The sequence below is a fragment of the Eptesicus fuscus genome, chromosome 9 (assembly GCF_027574615.1).
Source record: "Eptesicus fuscus isolate TK198812 chromosome 9, DD_ASM_mEF_20220401, whole genome shotgun sequence".
Lineage (NCBI taxonomy): Eukaryota > Metazoa > Chordata > Mammalia > Chiroptera > Vespertilionidae > Eptesicus > Eptesicus fuscus.
Window position 1 is genome coordinate 25,544,962 of NC_072481.1, and position 16,945 is coordinate 25,561,906.

General features: G+C 40.7%; 1 protein-coding gene across 1 annotated transcript in view; it reads left to right on the plus strand.

Annotated features, from left to right (window-relative positions):
• MACF1 (microtubule actin crosslinking factor 1) overlaps positions 1 to 16,945 on the plus strand; it is a 239,421-nt gene that overhangs the window by 202,766 nt on the left and 19,710 nt on the right. Inside the window, exons 71-90 of the mRNA XM_054721590.1 lie at positions 823 to 1,049; positions 2,487 to 2,609; positions 2,707 to 2,808; positions 3,420 to 3,521; positions 3,614 to 3,787; positions 3,878 to 4,033; positions 4,333 to 4,530; positions 5,377 to 5,505; positions 6,181 to 6,354; positions 8,757 to 8,912; positions 8,999 to 9,205; positions 9,335 to 9,454; positions 9,855 to 10,024; positions 11,083 to 11,242; positions 12,220 to 12,414; positions 12,760 to 12,888; positions 14,006 to 14,149; positions 14,610 to 14,798; positions 15,913 to 16,033; positions 16,618 to 16,781. Coding sequence (XP_054577565.1) covers positions 823 to 1,049; positions 2,487 to 2,609; positions 2,707 to 2,808; positions 3,420 to 3,521; positions 3,614 to 3,787; positions 3,878 to 4,033; positions 4,333 to 4,530; positions 5,377 to 5,505; positions 6,181 to 6,354; positions 8,757 to 8,912; positions 8,999 to 9,205; positions 9,335 to 9,454; positions 9,855 to 10,024; positions 11,083 to 11,242; positions 12,220 to 12,414; positions 12,760 to 12,888; positions 14,006 to 14,149; positions 14,610 to 14,798; positions 15,913 to 16,033; positions 16,618 to 16,781 — 3,140 coding nt within the window. The remainder of the gene's footprint in view (positions 1 to 822; positions 1,050 to 2,486; positions 2,610 to 2,706; positions 2,809 to 3,419; positions 3,522 to 3,613; positions 3,788 to 3,877; positions 4,034 to 4,332; positions 4,531 to 5,376; positions 5,506 to 6,180; positions 6,355 to 8,756; positions 8,913 to 8,998; positions 9,206 to 9,334; positions 9,455 to 9,854; positions 10,025 to 11,082; positions 11,243 to 12,219; positions 12,415 to 12,759; positions 12,889 to 14,005; positions 14,150 to 14,609; positions 14,799 to 15,912; positions 16,034 to 16,617; positions 16,782 to 16,945) is intronic.

The following is a 16,945-nucleotide window of genomic DNA, read 5'->3' on the forward strand; positions in this document are numbered from 1 at the left end:
GGGTAATGGTATTTTCTGCATAGCATTGCTTTTAAATTGATTGTTTCCGAAGAAAGCATTATTTCACTTTATGGTTGTATTTATAATAATTGGTTTCTGATGAAATTTGCCAAGAATTACATATCAAAAAGCCTTGTTACTAGTAGAGAATATTTTTATGTACATTCCTTCATGATGGTGTAATATTTTTAAAATTGCTCTGATGCTTGCTTGATTCCTGGTTTGAGTACTTGTTTTTAAGAACTTGAAAAGTTGGAGTTGCTACATCTCTGTTCAAAAAGACATTTGTTCAATCTCTGTGTGTTGATGCCCTGTTGGATTGTGTTTTGTGGTTGCAATAAAGCATTGCTTCAGTTTTTAAAAAAAGCATGTAGGTGTCAGACCAGCCAGTTCTATGCCTTCGCACTTCCTACCAGTCTCAGTGTGCTTTCTTCTTCACTTCTCTAGTTGTAGGACTTGCATTCAGCTAGTTTTCCGGCGGTTCTGACTGATGGCTGTTCTGTATTTTAGTTGTAATTTTGATGTGGTTGTGGGAGGCGGGCGAGTACAGGTGTTTACCTATACCACCATCTTGGTTCCTCCTCCTGAGCAGTGCCTTTATATTAGATGGTAACTCATTCCCAGATTATGTCTGTGATCTCTTTATGTGGGAAACCAATGTAGGTGAAAATGTAAATGTAGACGTAATAATAAAGCTAAGGTAGGTATATATAAATTCTTAGACCTTCTTGAAAGATAATTTCAGTGAAAATGTGAGGATTAGATGGTATTTCTGATGAGGGTTGGAGAAGTCCTATTCTTATCTCTTTTTTACCCCCTCAGAAATCCAGGACAAATTGGATCAAATGGTATTCTTCTGGGAGGACATCAAAGCTCGGGCTGAAGAGCGAGAAATTAAGTTCCTTGATGTCCTAGAACTAGCGGAAAAGTTTTGGTATGACATGGCAGCTCTCCTTACCACCATCAAAGACACCCAGGACATCGTCCATGACTTGGAAAGCCCAGGCATTGACCCATCCATCATCAAGCAACAGGTTGAAGCTGCTGAGGTAAAAACAAAACTTCTCTTACGTGTTTGTTTTCTGAAAAAGGCACTTTTTCCAAGTATGTTGTGTTAACTGCTTAGCTAAGCTGAGTTGCCTTAAAAGTTGTTTAAGTTTAAGAGGATATTGTCCACTTGAAAAAAGTATCTGCTCATTATAGTATGTTTCCTTTTTTATTATAAATACAAGTTTATGACCTCCACTAACTGTGATGGGTTCCATCATACAAAACTAGTTTTCTTGTCAGTTTTAAACTTAACAATTCAAATTAATAGAATATGTTTAGAAAATTCGGTTTTGCTTTCATTTCTGAATTTAGTCCTTGCTATAGTGTACATCAAGCATGTCAAACTCGCGGCCGGCGGCGAGTTTAAACAAGGCATGCGGCCCGCCGGCCACAAGTTTGACATGCTTGGACATTATTTTGTTTTTCGAGTATATTTCTTTAATGCAGAAAAAATAGAAGGTAGAAAAGCAAATAAATTCTGGATTCATCATCCAAAGATGATAATTATTACCTTGACATACCTTTTTCTAGTCTTTTAGGGGAGCTTAGTTTTTATTTTTATTTTTTAAATACTTTTTTTTTTTTTAATTTCAGAGAGGAAAGAAGAGGGAGAGAAAAATAGAAACATTAATGATGAGAGAGAATCATTGATTGGTTGCCTCCTGCATGCCCCTCACTGGGAATGGAGCCTGCAACCTGGGCATGTGCTCTGACCAGGAATCAAACCGTGACCTCCTGGTTTATAGGTCGATGCTCAACCACTGAGCCACTCTGGCCGGGCTAGTTTTTGTTTTTTTTATTAAATGCATTTCTCCCCTCATTTGTTCATTTAGTATAAGCTAAGCCTGTCTTAATATTATCTCTCCCATACCTTCTATTTCAGCTAGTCTCCCTCTCCCCACCCCTGTCATTTTTAGGACCTGGCAGGGAACTAACTTTGTTCAAGATTATGTAGCCTAGTATTCCTATTATTCTAGTCTCTCTGCTCTTAAATTTGTGACTTGTGCTATAATGTTTACCCTTGTTGACATACTTCTGTGTGATGTATTAGACTTTTGGCTATAGATTATAATCTCCTTGGGAGCAGGAAGGATTAACCTTTGGTAAATTATTTAAGCTCATTATACCTTTCTCAGTCTGTTTCATATATATTGTTCTAGGTAGTTCATAGATATGTACATAAATATGAAAAATAACGAGTCTGAAACGTCATTATGTATATAAGTGAAATAATAACAATACATAAAACATCATTATGTATGTAAGTGAAATAATAATGAAATAATAACGTCGTTATGTAAGTGAAATAATAACAATGTGAATTTTACAGATTCTGTTCAACATCTGCTATTGATGGAACTATAGTTACATTTGCAAAGCTTGGGAAGTTCTGTTCTGCTTCTGTTTTGGCTCATGTTTTGTTCATTTACATGTAGACTATTAAGGAAGAGACAGATGGTCTGCATGAGGAATTGGAGTTTATTCGAATCCTTGGAGCAGATTTGATTTTTGCCTGTGGAGAAACTGAGAAGCCTGAAGTGAAGAAGAGCATTGACGAGGTGTGGAGAAATAGATAAGGAGTTTAGACAAAACATTTGTGGACTTAGACTGAACAGAAGTATTAATTGAAGAATCTGGTTGACTGTTTTCCTCTAGATGAATAATGCCTGGGAGAACTTAAACAAAACATGGAGAGAGCGGCTAGAAAAGCTCGAGGATGCCATGCAAGCCGCTGTGCAATATCAGGACACTCTTCAGGTGAGGACCAAGAGGTTACCCCCACGGAAAACAGCTTCCGTGGTGTCATATTCCGAATCTAGCATAAGAGCGGATCATCTTTGTAGGACCGCAGCATTATCTAACTAAGGCAACAAGCTCTTCCTGTATTTCTAGCCAGAGTTCCCCACTTCTTATGTGAAAAGTACTAACATCCAAATTTCTACTCTTCTCATCATGTGTTCACTATACTGACTCTTGTGGTGGCTATCCAGGGAAGCTGGCCTTACAGGGAGAGCCGCTGGCTAGAGATTCCACACCCAGCTTATCTTGAAGCACAACTTGGCACAGTAGCTTTAGCACATCCTAAGCTTGCTAGCCAGCCATGAGAAATAGTAACTTTTGTCCCTACTTAGTTTTGCCAGATCATGGTTTATTTTGGCCACTATCCCAATGTTTGCTTCATTCGTAAGTCCCCATATTATTTGAATAAAGACCATTATTCTTTCCCTCTGCACCTCCCTCCCCACCTAAAAACACAAACAGTACTTGGCACTTTGATTTATCTCTGCTTATTTAACAGAGATAATGCTAATTCTTTCCCGGTTCCTTGTGTTTTTGTTTTTGACTGCTTATTTGTGTGTTTATTTTAGGCTATGTTTGACTGGCTAGATAACACCGTGATTAAACTCTGCACCATGCCCCCTGTCGGCACTGACCTCAACACTGTTAAAGATCAGTTAAATGAAATGAAGGTTTGTATCTGGGAGTGGCTTTTGAAGAAGGATTGCTTCTTTTAGTTTTTAAAGACTTGATTTGATGTTAACATTAAATATGTCTTTGATAGGAGTTCAAGGTGGAAGTTTACCAACAGCAAATTGAGATGGAGAAGCTCAATCACCAGGGTGAACTGATGTTAAAGAAAGCTACTGATGAAACGGACAGAGACATTATACGAGAACCATTGACAGAACTCAAACACCTCTGGGAGAACCTGGGTGAAAAGATTGCCCACAGGCAGGTAAGGCAACTGGTGGAGTACATAAATGGACTACTATCTACTGCTTTCAATTTCCTAACAATTGTTTCCTTTGTATCGTTTTCTGAGTAGCATAAGCTAGAAGGGGCTCTCTTGGCTCTTGGCCAATTCCAACATGCCTTAGAAGAACTAATGAGTTGGCTGATTCACACTGAGGAGTTGTTAGATGCTCAGAGGCCAATAAGTGGAGATCCAAAAGTCATTGAAGTTGAGCTAGCGAAGCACCATGTAAGTGTTTTATTTTTTTAATTTTTAAAAAAATATTTTCATTTCTTTATTGATTAAGGTGTTAGATTTGTGTCCTTATTCCCCCATCACCTCCCCACCTCCCCAACTCATGCCCTCACCCCCCTGCTGTGTCCATTGGTTAGGCTTATATGCATGCATACAAGTCCTTTGGTTGATCATCTCTAAGCCTTTTGGTTTCAGACTAAATATTGCCACCAGAAGCCTTTCGATGTTGTGTACCTTAGAGAACCAGGTTTGATGTTATCAGTAGAGATAAATTGTTGTTCAACATTTTTTAGGTTCTAAAAAATGATGTTTTGGCCCATCAAGCCACAGTGGAAACAGTCAACAAAGCTGGCAATGAACTTCTTGAATCTAGTGCTGGAGATGATGCCAGCAGCCTAAGGAGCCGTTTGGAAACTATGAACCAATGCTGGGAGTCAGTGTTACAGAAAACAGAGGAGAGGGAGCAGCAGCTTCAGTCGACACTGCAGCAGGTCCGTGCCTCGTCCAAGTTAGGCAGGTGGACTGTGCAGAGCTGTGCACGTAACATTTGAAGAAAGTCTAAGTCACTGAAAGGAAAGCAGTTTGGGTAGAGCCCCCTGTGTCTTGAGAGGAAGATAATTTCTCTGCTGGAATTTGTCTGGAAAGAACATCTTTTGACTTAATGGGGTTTTTTGGATTAGTTTGTAGCTAATCTATTTACAATTCAAAGTTAGTAGATTTTGCTATAACAGACCTGTTCACGGATTCAGTTATGTCTTAGATTAAGTCATGACCCTCCATATTCATACTCAGCAGTACCTTAGTCCAGAGATCACAGAACAACCAGTGGTCCGTGGACCACCAGTTGGCGACCACTGCCTTAGTCAATTCATTGGTTATATCAGACATTTATAATACAGGGCTGAGCAAAAGTAGTTTTGTAGTTCAAATAGAATAATTTATTAAGTAATAATACAAGAATAAACTTTTGTGTGCTCACAACTGTAAACCAACTTTTGCCTACAAGGAGGTCTGGGGAATTCTGCTAGATTCTAAAAATAAATAAATATATTGGCCCCATGCCAATCCAATAGCAGAACAGCTCTGCCTGAGAACAGCCCAGTATTCCTCCCTCAAAATAGATTCCTCATGCCCTGGCCAGGTAGCTCAGTTGGTTAGAGTGTTGTCCCAATACCCCAAAGTTTCGGGTTCGATCCCTGGTCGGGGCACATACAAAATCAACCAATGAGTACATGAATGGGTTAAAGTAAAAAATAGATTCCTCATATCATTATTTAGAATGTTTACTTTTGAAGCTAGGATTGACTACTGACCTTCCTAATGTCTTTTCACAAAAGGCCCAGGGTTTCCACAGTGAAATTGAAGATTTCCTTTTGGAACTGACTAGAATGGAGACCCAACTTTCTGCATCTAAACCCACAGGTGGACTTCCTGAAACTGCTAGAGAACAGCTTGACACACACATGGTAATAGAGATTTCCTGAAATTGAGCATAAGCATCCCATAGTCAGTAGCTCCTGATGTGTATCTGGGAATCTACAAAGTAATGCCTTTTTACTGATATTATAATACAACCTGGAGGACTCCTGCCTACATACGGGCTTTTAATACCCTACCACATGCAGCAGTGGTGATGGGAGAAATTGGCTGGAGATACATTGGTCAACTGGTTAATTCTGAATGGGTCAGTTTGGTGGGCACAAGAATATTGACTTGAAGGTGAGAGCATGAAGAAGACAGATAGATACATAGCACAAATGTGGTTGTATTTAAGAAAAATACTACTTCAGTGGTATTTAGGGAAACCCAACAGATACTAACAGTTTTTCAAGAAAGTAGCTGAGAACAAAAGGCATAATGTTTAGGCAAATTATTCAGAAAAAGGAAGTTAATGATTGGGGTTTATATTTAAGGATCTCTGATCCTTAAAATAATTCCATTTATTTGGTGACAAAATTATTTTAATACTAAGCAAGAATGGTGATTTCATTCCCTAGTTGTTCAACAGTTTAAATCCAAAAGAAAGGGTTTTAATCAAGGTGAGACCTTCCTGGACCTTTCCAAACTGTGCTTGTAAATGTGTGTGTGTGTATCTTCCAGGAAATTGACAGTATTGATATCTTTCCTGCCTTTTCTTGTAGGAACTCTATTCCCAGCTCAAAGCCAAGGAAGAGACGTATAATCAACTACTTGACAAGGGCAGGCTCATGCTTCTAAGCCGTGATGATTCTGGGTCTGGCTCAAAGACAGAACAGAGCGTAGCTCTCCTGGAACAGAAGTGGCATGTGGTCAGCAGTAAGATGGAAGAAAGAAAGGTATCACCACAAAAGACAGTGTGTGATTATGGTATTTGAGTAGTGTGCGTGGTGATGGCGTGTAATTACCATCTCGTTTCTGGGAAGATTTTTTAAAGACCAGTATATTGAACCAGAATTTGTAGAACTGATGTCCTCAGAATTGCCTTCATGCTAATCATCCCTCTTTTCTGTCATTAGATTTCTATTTTCCATCCGTGTCAAGTTGCATTGATGGTACTAATTTCTGCCAATATTTGATTTTATTCTTCATTCTTTTTCTGCATCTACCAGTTAAGACATTACTGCCTATTACTGCTCAGTGGGACCCTATATCCATTGTTAATCAGATTTGTTGTGTTCCTACCTAAAAACAAAGTTATGTAGGAGTTGCTGACTTGGGATTGGGAGGGTGGGAGCAGAGCATGCAGGGAGTATGACAAATAATGGCACACAAGGAATTTGGATTCTAGTGTAAGTACGGCATGCAGAGAATTGTACTAAAAATCAAGAGAGAAGTAAATTATATGGCCCCTTCCCACTCTTCCCCCAAAATCAAATTCTCTTCAAAAGAAAAGTGATTAGGGATCAAAGCACTGGTTTTTATGAGTACAGAGTCTCAGAGTATCTCTGCAGAGTATTTCTGTGCTGGGCAGATCAAATAAAATGTGTGTGCAAATCTCTTGGCTACATGCATTCAACAAATAGTTATTAAGCATGTATGTGCCAGGCACTGTGCTAGGTATATAGCAGAAACTATAAAGGCATGGATCCTATCCAATTTAATGGGAAGAAGAACACAAATGTTTATATATAACTGAGCATTTGAAAAGCTGAACATTGATTTTTCTAGAATTCTTCTAATGTGGGGTCTGGTAATTTTGTTATATAAAGACTGGCCCGAAGACCTGAGTGTATGGATGCATTCTAATTCTTGTACCGTTTGTTGCCTATAATTCCTGCAGAATGCAGAACTAATACCAATTAAAGTAACTATGGCAGATTCTGGCTCAAAATCAAGAAGTTTCTAGAGGATTTTCCCAATAATGGAACAGGCTGCCTCAAGAAATAAATATTTAACCCATCATCAGTGGAATTGGTAAAGTACAGGCTAGATGTCAAGGATAGTTGTTGCTGATTTGGCAAGAGTATAAAACAAGTATAAGAGCCCTAGCCGGTTTGGCTCAGTGGATAGAGCATTGGCCTGTGGACTGAAAGGTCCCAGGTTTGATTCTGGTCAAGGGCACATGCCTGGGTTGTGGGTTCGATCCCCAGTGGGGGTCATGCAGGAGGCAGCCGATAGATGATTCTCTCTCATCATTGATGTTTCTATCTCTCCCTCTCCATTCCTCTCTGAAATAAATAAAATATATTTTTTTAAAAACTAGTGGAAGATTTCCTGCCATCTAGGAACTTGGTATCATATTAAATTCTAAGCATTTCTGTGATAGATATGAATTTGCTTTATTTAGATTAGGCTTATACGTTTTTATAGCATTTATTATAGTGGTTTTTTAGGTTATAAAAGTAACCTGAAAACACAATGAAGAAAATAAAAGTTGCATATAACCCAATTAACAGGAATTAACATTTGTAGTGTACATCTTGGGTTTTCTTCTGTGAATATTTTGGATGTCTTCATTTTTAACAACCTGTCATTAGTCTGCTTTGCCTGCCTGGTATGGGCCAGGGGCAGAGGCCCTTACCCAGGTGTTGGGAGTAGCAGAGGCCCTTACCCAGATGTTGGGGGTAGAGGTCTCTGTGGATGGAGCTTGGAGACTTTGTGCAGTTGGGTTGTGCACTTAGACAGTTGCACATGTCCTGACCGAACCATTGTTTTTGTCACCTGATTTAGATAAAAACATCTAAAAATTTATGTCTAGGGTTGTCAGCTTTTTGCTTAGAATATTAGGGCTTTTATTATCTTTTCTGCTTATAGCATAAGAATTAAGTTTCAGACTCAGGCATTTTTAGGTGCCGTATTTCCTGAAAACATTTGAACAGGCACTGCAGTGAGTATTTACTATATAGTAAAGTGCTTCTCATTGGTTGTTTTTCATGCCACAAAAAGTACATGCAAGGAAAATGAGACTCTGGCCAAAGAGGGTTGCAGACCTACAGCTGTCACCGTGGAGCTGTTTGCTTGCATTGTGACTGGTTTTACTCCTGTTCCTTCATGCCCCTGGGAGTGGGGAATCGCAGAGGAGAGCTCAGCTGCAAACTGTGTCCTTTCTCATAAGCAGTTGTTTCAGACACTAACATTAGAATGTCCCCTTCTTTGCAAACAAGGCATGTTTGGAAGTTGGTTAAATGAGGCTTCCTTTTTAGAGGTCATTTCATTTGGTGTACAATTCACGCCTTTGTCCTTGAAGCTATAATTCCTGAATTTGGCACTTTTTGTGTGTGTTTTCATTGAAATTCAGTCAAAGCTGGAAGAGGCCCTCAACCTGGCAACAGAATTCCAGAATTCCCTGCAAGAATTTATCAACTGGCTCACACTCGCAGAACAGAATTTAAACATCGCTTCTCCTCCCAGCCTGATTCTAAACACAGTCCTTTCCCAGATAGAGGAGCATAAGGTAACTATGACACTAGGATGTTGCCTTCCTTTGAAAGGACTGGTTGTCTTATCTTCCGTTTAAACACAGCAATATTTTCCCACCAGGTTTTTGCTAATGAAGTAAATGCTCATCGAGACCAGATCATTGAACTAGATCAAACCGGGAATCAGTTAAAGTTCCTTAGCCAAAAGCAGGATGTTGTTCTGATCAAGAATTTGTTGGTTAGCGTCCAGTCTCGATGGGAGAAGATTGTCCAGCGATCTATTGAAAGAGGGCGATCACTAGATGATGCCAGGAAGCGGGCAAAACAAGTAAGTTACAAAAGAAAGGTTCTGATTACTGAACAACCTCTGGCTGCAAGTCTTGAGTCTCTGGATGAATTCACATAAAAGTGTTGTATAGTTCTTTACTGTTATAACTTATTTCTTATAAAATTGTAGTTCCACGAAGCTTGGAAAAAACTCATCGACTGGCTGGAAGATGCAGAGAGTCACCTGGACTCGGAGCTGGAGATATCCAATGACCCAGACAAAATTAAACTGCAGCTCTCTAAGCATAAGGTAAAGCAGTTTGTGGCTCTTAGGGCCTGAGCTCGGTATTTACTAGAAATTTTATCTGGGTAAAAACATCAAGATGATGAAGCCTACGTTCCATTTCATGTCTAGACGTGTCTAACTGTGACAATTGCTCATTTAAATAACAGTTCAAACAAAGTGATTGTGGGGGTAAACCTTAAAATTAAAACTCTAGGCTTCTAGAAATTCTAGGCTTTTAGAAATATGCGCTGCTGTGACATAAGCAAAGACTTATAAATACTTAAGGGTAAGCTCTTATTAGTTCAAGAAGTAGTCACAGTCAAATTGTATCTAATTACCAACCTAGAAACACTCAAATTTTTCTTTGTTCCAAATCAAGATGATATCTCACACCATGTTTTTTTTCTTTTCATTTTGGAAACAGGAGTTTCAGAGAACTCTTGGTGGCAAGCAGCCTGTGTATGACACCACAATCAGAACCGGCAGAGCCCTGAAGGAAAAGACTTCGCTTTCTGGTGATACTCAGAAACTTGACAACTTACTGGGAGAAGTCAGAGACAAGTGGGATACTGTGTGTGGCAAATCTGTAGAGAGGTGAGCATGCATGTCCCAATACTACCTGAGAGACTGTTACTGGACTCCATTAAGTGGTAATAAAGCATATGCATCAGTAACAGGTTTTATAGCATCTCAGTATCTCCAGTTCAGTGAGGTATGAAAATTTTGAATAAAACGTATTGAAATTCTTTTATTTTACACTTGAACATTATTGTATTAGAAAGAGAGAAGCTCACAGTAATAGGTCAGTAACTCAGTATTTGTAAATCACCAACTTGTAATACCACTAGCTGTCTCGCTGAGGGCTCTCACCATGCGCTGGACCCTGTGCAAAACCTCTGCGTGTGTGTTACCTCACTTAACCAGCATGACATCTGATCTGTACTGAGCAACTTCTCCTGAGTATGTGCATAGCAGTGCCTACTAATCATGTAATCCTCAGCAACCACTGAGGTGTGGGTACCGTTATTCCCGGGTTACAGATGAGGAAACTATCATTAAGAGGTTTCTTAACTCCCCCAAGATCACTCAGCTACTAAGCAGCAGAGCTGGGATTTGAAACTATTTGGTTTGGTTCTAAAAGTTGTACTTTATCCATTTGTACCCACTATGCCATATTCAATATTACTATATTGCTATCTAATTTATACTCGCAAATTTTTGGTGAGGCGACTAAGGTTCAGAGAGGTGAGGAGACAGGCCAGGGACTCACAACTGGTATAGAGCTAGGAGTTGAACTCTGACTCCAGGCCATTACCAAAACCATCATCCTGTACTGGAGTGGTATAAAGTAATGGACACAGGCAGACCTTGGTCATTAGGGTGTGTCCGTGTGTATAACTGCTGGACTAAGATGCCAGAAAGGGCATCTTTGCCTGTCTCCTACCTACACTGTGATTAATTCATTCTAGAGAGTGGTTTGATTTAAAATGTCTAGGCATCTCTCTCAGTCACTTTTTATTGTGTTTCTAACCATTTCAACCTGGAGGTCCCTCTCTATGTAGAGGTCAAGCAGTATTTCCTTTCAGCAGTCAGAATTGTGGGTCATTCATCAATAATACCTAAAAACAGCAAGGTTTATGTGCTTTTCTCAGGCAGCACAAGTTGGAAGAGGCCCTGCTGTTTTCGGGCCAGTTCATGGATGCTTTGCAGGCCTTGGTCGACTGGTTGTACAAGGTGGAGCCACAGCTCGCCGAGGACCAGCCTGTGCACGGGGACCTCGACCTCGTCATGAACCTCATGGATGCCCATAAGGTGAGGGGTGAGATCTGGGCTGCATGGAGGGCAGAGCCGTTGGGGCCTCCACCTCTGTGCCTTCTCCTCACGCTAAGGGAGAAAAGAAGTCTGAAAGAGCTGGATCTCTGCTTGTGAGGGAGGCGGCTCCGTGCTCTGCAAGTTTAAACAAACTGCTGCTGGGATTCTACATCATTCACAAAGAATTTACCAAAATTGGTTAGATTTAGATTTGGCAATGTGTGAACTTCACTTTGAGGTTTCCCCACCCACTTCCTATTTGTATCTCTCAGATGACTCACAAAATACATTTAAAGTCAGGAGCCCCTCAAGACAAATATTACGCTGAATGCTAAAATGAAACTGCTCTTTTACTACTTCTGAACCTTACAAGCTCAGCACCATGGGCAGCAATACTACACTTGTCATGTTGAGCATTTAATTTACCCTGAATATGTCATACTCATGGCATATGTGTTCTTTTTTTTTTTTTATTAATATATTTTATTGATTTTTCACAGAGGGGAAGAGAGAGGGATAGAGAGTTAGAAACATCGATGAGAGAGAAACATCGATCAGCTGCCTCTTGCACACCCCCTACTGGGGATGTGCCCGCAACCAAGGTACATGCCCTTGACCGGAATCGAACCTGGGACCTTTCAGTCTGCAGGCTGATGCTCTATCCACTGAGCCAAACCGGTTTTGGCTGGCATATGTGTTCTTATTTGACTCCTACAATTCTGGAAATGCTTTAACATTATTCCCATTTTATGGATTAGGAAACTGAGACTCCAGCTAAGCAACTTATCCAAAGTCACACTGCTCATATTTTAGAGCCACCTTTTCTAGTTAATTTTTCTTATGCCTCATCCTGCCTCCCTCTGTGCATAAAAGACACATGACTGCAACTTACCAAGGAAATTGGAACTAAATGATTACTTCCTGTATGGTTTTGCTTCTTGGATTCAAAATATTTCTCTTTACTGATTCTCCTGAAGGTTTTCCAGAAGGAACTGGGAAAGCGAACGGGAACTGTTCAGGTACTGAAGCGGTCCGGCCGAGAGCTGATTGAAAATAGTCGAGATGACACCACATGGGTAAAAGGGCAGCTCCAGGAACTGAGCACTCGCTGGGACACTGTGTGTAAGCTCTCCGTCTCCAAACAAAGCCGACTTGAGCAGGCCTTAACACAGGTCAGAGACGTTTGTTGGGAAAACCCCAGGGATTTCAGTTTGAACAGATTTATTCTAGTTTCTTTATCAGGGTCGGTTCCAGCCCATCTCAAAATGAACACAATGTCAAACATTGGTATTCTGAATGTTCTATAAGACTTTAGTATTGATTTGTATTAGAGAAATAATGAATTCAGTTCGTTTTCAAAGATCTACGAATGAAAGATAACCTTTGTGGGACTTTGATAGGGCCATCAAATTCCTGTGGTGCACTGAGGAGTTTAGTCCTAGACCCTTTCCTTGGCATACCCCGATGGTCAGGACCTTGGCTGCAGAGAGAGGTTCCATCTTTTGTGCTTATTTCAGGCGGAAGAGTTTCGGGACACAGTCCACATGCTGTTGGAGTGGCTTTCTGAAGCAGAGCAAACACTTCGCTTTCGGGGAGCACTTCCTGATGACACAGAGGCCCTGCAGTCTCTCATTGACACCCATAAGGTAATCCAGCCACAGGACACAGTGACCCGTGCCACCCACCACAGTGAGGACTGCCCCCACCCCACCAAAGGAAGGCAGCTTTTGCTTGTAAACTGCAGACCTCTTGTACAAAGGAACAGCCAGAGTGAGGCCAGCTTGCTGTTTAGCAGGAATGACAGGGAAATGACTGGCAATTTTTGTGACACCTTAAAGATTTTGTTTTTACAAACATAATACATGTAGGTTGTAAACAAGTCAGTCATCATGGCATTATATAAAGAAAAACGTGGACTGTTCCACCTCTGTACTCCTCACCTGCACACAATTTTGTTTCACTTTCCTCATTGTTACTAGTTTCAGGCCCTGTCCACTCCCACAGAACCTCTTACCTGAGCTGCAGGACATGCAGCATCTGGGCCCTCAGTGTGACTGTCCTAATGAAGTGGGAATGTTTGCTATTTTAATTTTTGAGTTACCCACTGACTGGGAGATTTTAATCTTGGTTTTGTCATTATATTCTGTTTTAGTTGTTTTTTTTAAAGTAGTGTTTTATTGCTGTTATTTGTCCAAGACAATACTTGTTGCACACATTGAAATGAGTAAAAAAAGGATTTTTTTAAAATGAGATAATTCAGAATAGGAAAATAGGCATTTCCAGTTTGGGTAAAGGGACATACCTCTTGTGTCCCTAGTCCTTGTCATCTACTGGAAAGCAAATGCCAGAGATACCTAATAGAGGCATTTAGAGGTCTGTGTCAGTGAACACATGGAGGGGAAAAATACAGTGAATTTTCTAATTTTTTCCCCCTTATAGTATAAACAGTGCTATCAGAGTAGGTTTTGTGTGTGTGTGTGTTTTTAATGATGGTGTCTTATTTATTGATTTGTTGAATTTTTACTTTTATTTTTATTTTTTTAGAGAGAGAGAGGAAGGGAGAGAGAAGGGAGAGAAGCATCAATTTGTTGTTCCACTTATTTATGCATTCATTGGTTGATTCTTGTATGTGCCCTGACCGAGGATCGAACACACAACCTTGGTGTATCGGGATGATGCTCTAATCAACTGAACTATCCTGCCAGGGCTAGAGTAGATTATTTATTTAGTTAGTTTTTATTTTGTAATCTTTTTTTTGTTTAGGAATTCATGAAGAAAGTGGAAGAGAAGCGAGTGGATGTGAACACAGCGGTGGCGATGGGAGAAGTCATCCTGGCTGTCTGCCATCCTGATTGCATCACTACCATCAAACACTGGATCACCATCATCCGGGCTCGCTTTGAGGAGGTGGGTCCCTGACTTTAGAGGAAGATTACACCTGATAAAACGGGTTTACAGCAACAAAATACAACAGAGCTCCCTCCATAAGAAATTTTTCACTCACTGGGAAAAATCTCAACAAGATTAAGTTAGTGTTTTAGTAATGAATGCTTTCTTGGTACTGTGCTGAAATCTGGAAGACTAGTGTTTGTGTAGTGATTTGTTAGCTGATTGCTTCCTATGGACATGTGCATATTCCTCCTCCATCCTCAGAAGTCCTATGTTTAATAGGATGTACTAGGTTTACTTTTAGAAGAGCTGATTTCTCATTCTAATTAACGCAGCTCTATCACCAAAGTAAGAGCTAAGTCTCTTAACTGCTTGGGTGGTCTTTGCCCTAAATAGTCATTGTTAGGATCAGATGAAAAGGGCTTTAAAAAGAAAGGGATTTGCTTGACTAAAGGAGGCAATGATTTCTCTCCCCCAGGTCCTGACGTGGGCTAAGCAGCACCAGCAGCGTCTTGAAACGGCCCTGTCAGAACTGGTGGCTAATGCTGAGCTCTTGGAAGAACTTCTGGTGTGGATCCAGTGGGCTGAGACCACCCTCATTCAGCGGGATCAGGAGCCAATCCCTCAGAACATTGACCGAGTTAAAGCCCTTATCGCTGAGCATCAGGTATCTTAACCACATCCTGTGGTCACTGGTATTTCCTTTGCCCTATGTGTATCCTATTTAAACTGTTGCTTAACATATTCCTAAAGACTTAGCTTAAAGCATCACACACTTATCTCACAGTTTCTGTGGGACAGGAGTTGGCATGAATTTGCTGGGTTCTCTTCATAGGGTCTTATTGGGCTGAAATTAAGGTGTCAGCCAGTGCAGCAATTCTCATTCAGGCTCATTCAAGTTGTTGGCAGAATTCATTTCCTATGGTTGTAGGACTTAGGTCTCCATTTTCTTTCTTTAAATTTTTATTGAATTTACTAGAGGCATGAATTTGTGCACTGGTAGGGTCCCTAACGGCTGCCAGCCGGCCGGGGCCTCCCGCCCTTCCCCCATCTGGCCCCACCCCCTGGAAGAACTCCTGGTGGAGGGGACAGTTTGCATACTACACTTTTATTATATAGGATTTGGGTGACTGGTTAATAAAATTATATAGATTTCAAGTATACAATTCTATAATGCATCATCTGGATATTGTATTGTGTGTTCACTACCCAACGTCAAGTTTTCCATCACCATGTATACCCCCTATACCCTCCTCTACCTCCACCCACTTCCCTTTTCCTTTGGTAATCATCATATTGTTGTCTGTGTCTATAAGTTTTGTTGTTGTTGTTGTTGTTGCTGTTGCTTAATCCCTTCACCTATTTCACCCAGTCCCCTTTCCATTTCTTGCTGACTGTCAGCCAGGAGTTGCTGTCAGCTCCTAGAGGCTGTCCTCAGGTCTTACCTATACGTGTAACAAAGCAGAAAGAATTCATCCATCCGCTGCCAGGTGCCCGCCCTAGTCTTCTTTGGCACCCTGAGTGGCACTCATTGCTCTGACTTCCTGGTGTTCCTCACTCACCTGTGAGCTCCTTGAAGTAAGAAGCTGTGTTTTATTTTTTCAGGCCTTCATCACCTAAAGTGCCTGCTCAATTGTGTTTCTTGGAATGAGTGAGACAGTGTACAAGGCATCTATCAATACATCTGTCATGGGCTTGGCCTTTGTTAGTAAGAAGTTGCCTCATGCCATCTTAGTCCAAGAAAACTCTCAACTCTTTTTTCTATTGTTTGTATTTAACAGACATTTATGGAAGAGATGACTCGCAAACAGCCTGACATGGACCGGGTCACCAAAACATACAAAAGGAAAAACGTAGAGCCTGCGCATGGGCCTTTCATGGAGAAATCCCGCAGTGGCAGCAGTATGTCCCCGCCGCTATGTTAGGAAGCTTCACTCCTGCTGTAGACGATGAGCACTTTCCAAATATCTGTCAAAAAATGTCCTTTCCGTTTTCAAAAACCATTGGATTTGAACTAAATTCTTTTTTTTGAAACTCACATTTCTTAACACTGACATACAGTAACTACTACATTTTCTTGGATTGTTATGAAATTTCAAAATAAGTCAAGCAAATTATTTTGCAGTGATTTTCCATTGTTTTGGTTATCAGTGCTAGCTGTTTATATTTGGTTCACATTGACTTAATCATAAACTAAATGCGCTTCGCTGGCACCATTGCAGTTTTAGTTGATTTGACATTTCCTCAGTTCACCAAGGGAGGACAGAATTGATTGAAAATATGAGACAAGACCTATTGGCTTGGAGGAGAATCAGTCGTTTTGAAATTAATATGTTTCTGTATCTAAATATCGCCAGGTGCCATGTTTCTTTTCTGCTAGTGATTGGATGTCACTATGAAGGTCTAAGTCCTTACATGTGATAGTGTGTCTCTTCCTGAACTGACAAATTCAGCTTTTCTAATCTTGTGGTTATTTTTCCTTTTAGGGAAGTCCTTGAGTCAGCCAACACCTCCTCCCATGCCGATTTTTTCACAATCTGAAGCAAAAAACCCACGGATCAACCAGCTCTCTGCCCGCTGGCAGCAGGTGTGGCTGTTAGCGCTGGAGCGTCAGCGGAAGCTAAATGATGCATTGGACAGACTGGAGGAGGTAAGCCCTGCCAGGCAACATCCTTGGAGGGAAGTGACAGTCCTTCTGAGGCCTCTAAACTTTCCAGCAGCAGAAACAGGCATCTGTGAGTCTCCTAGGAGAAAAGACACATGTATGAGTAAACCACTCACAACAGAGTAGGCCAGAAAGCAAGCAACCAGCCA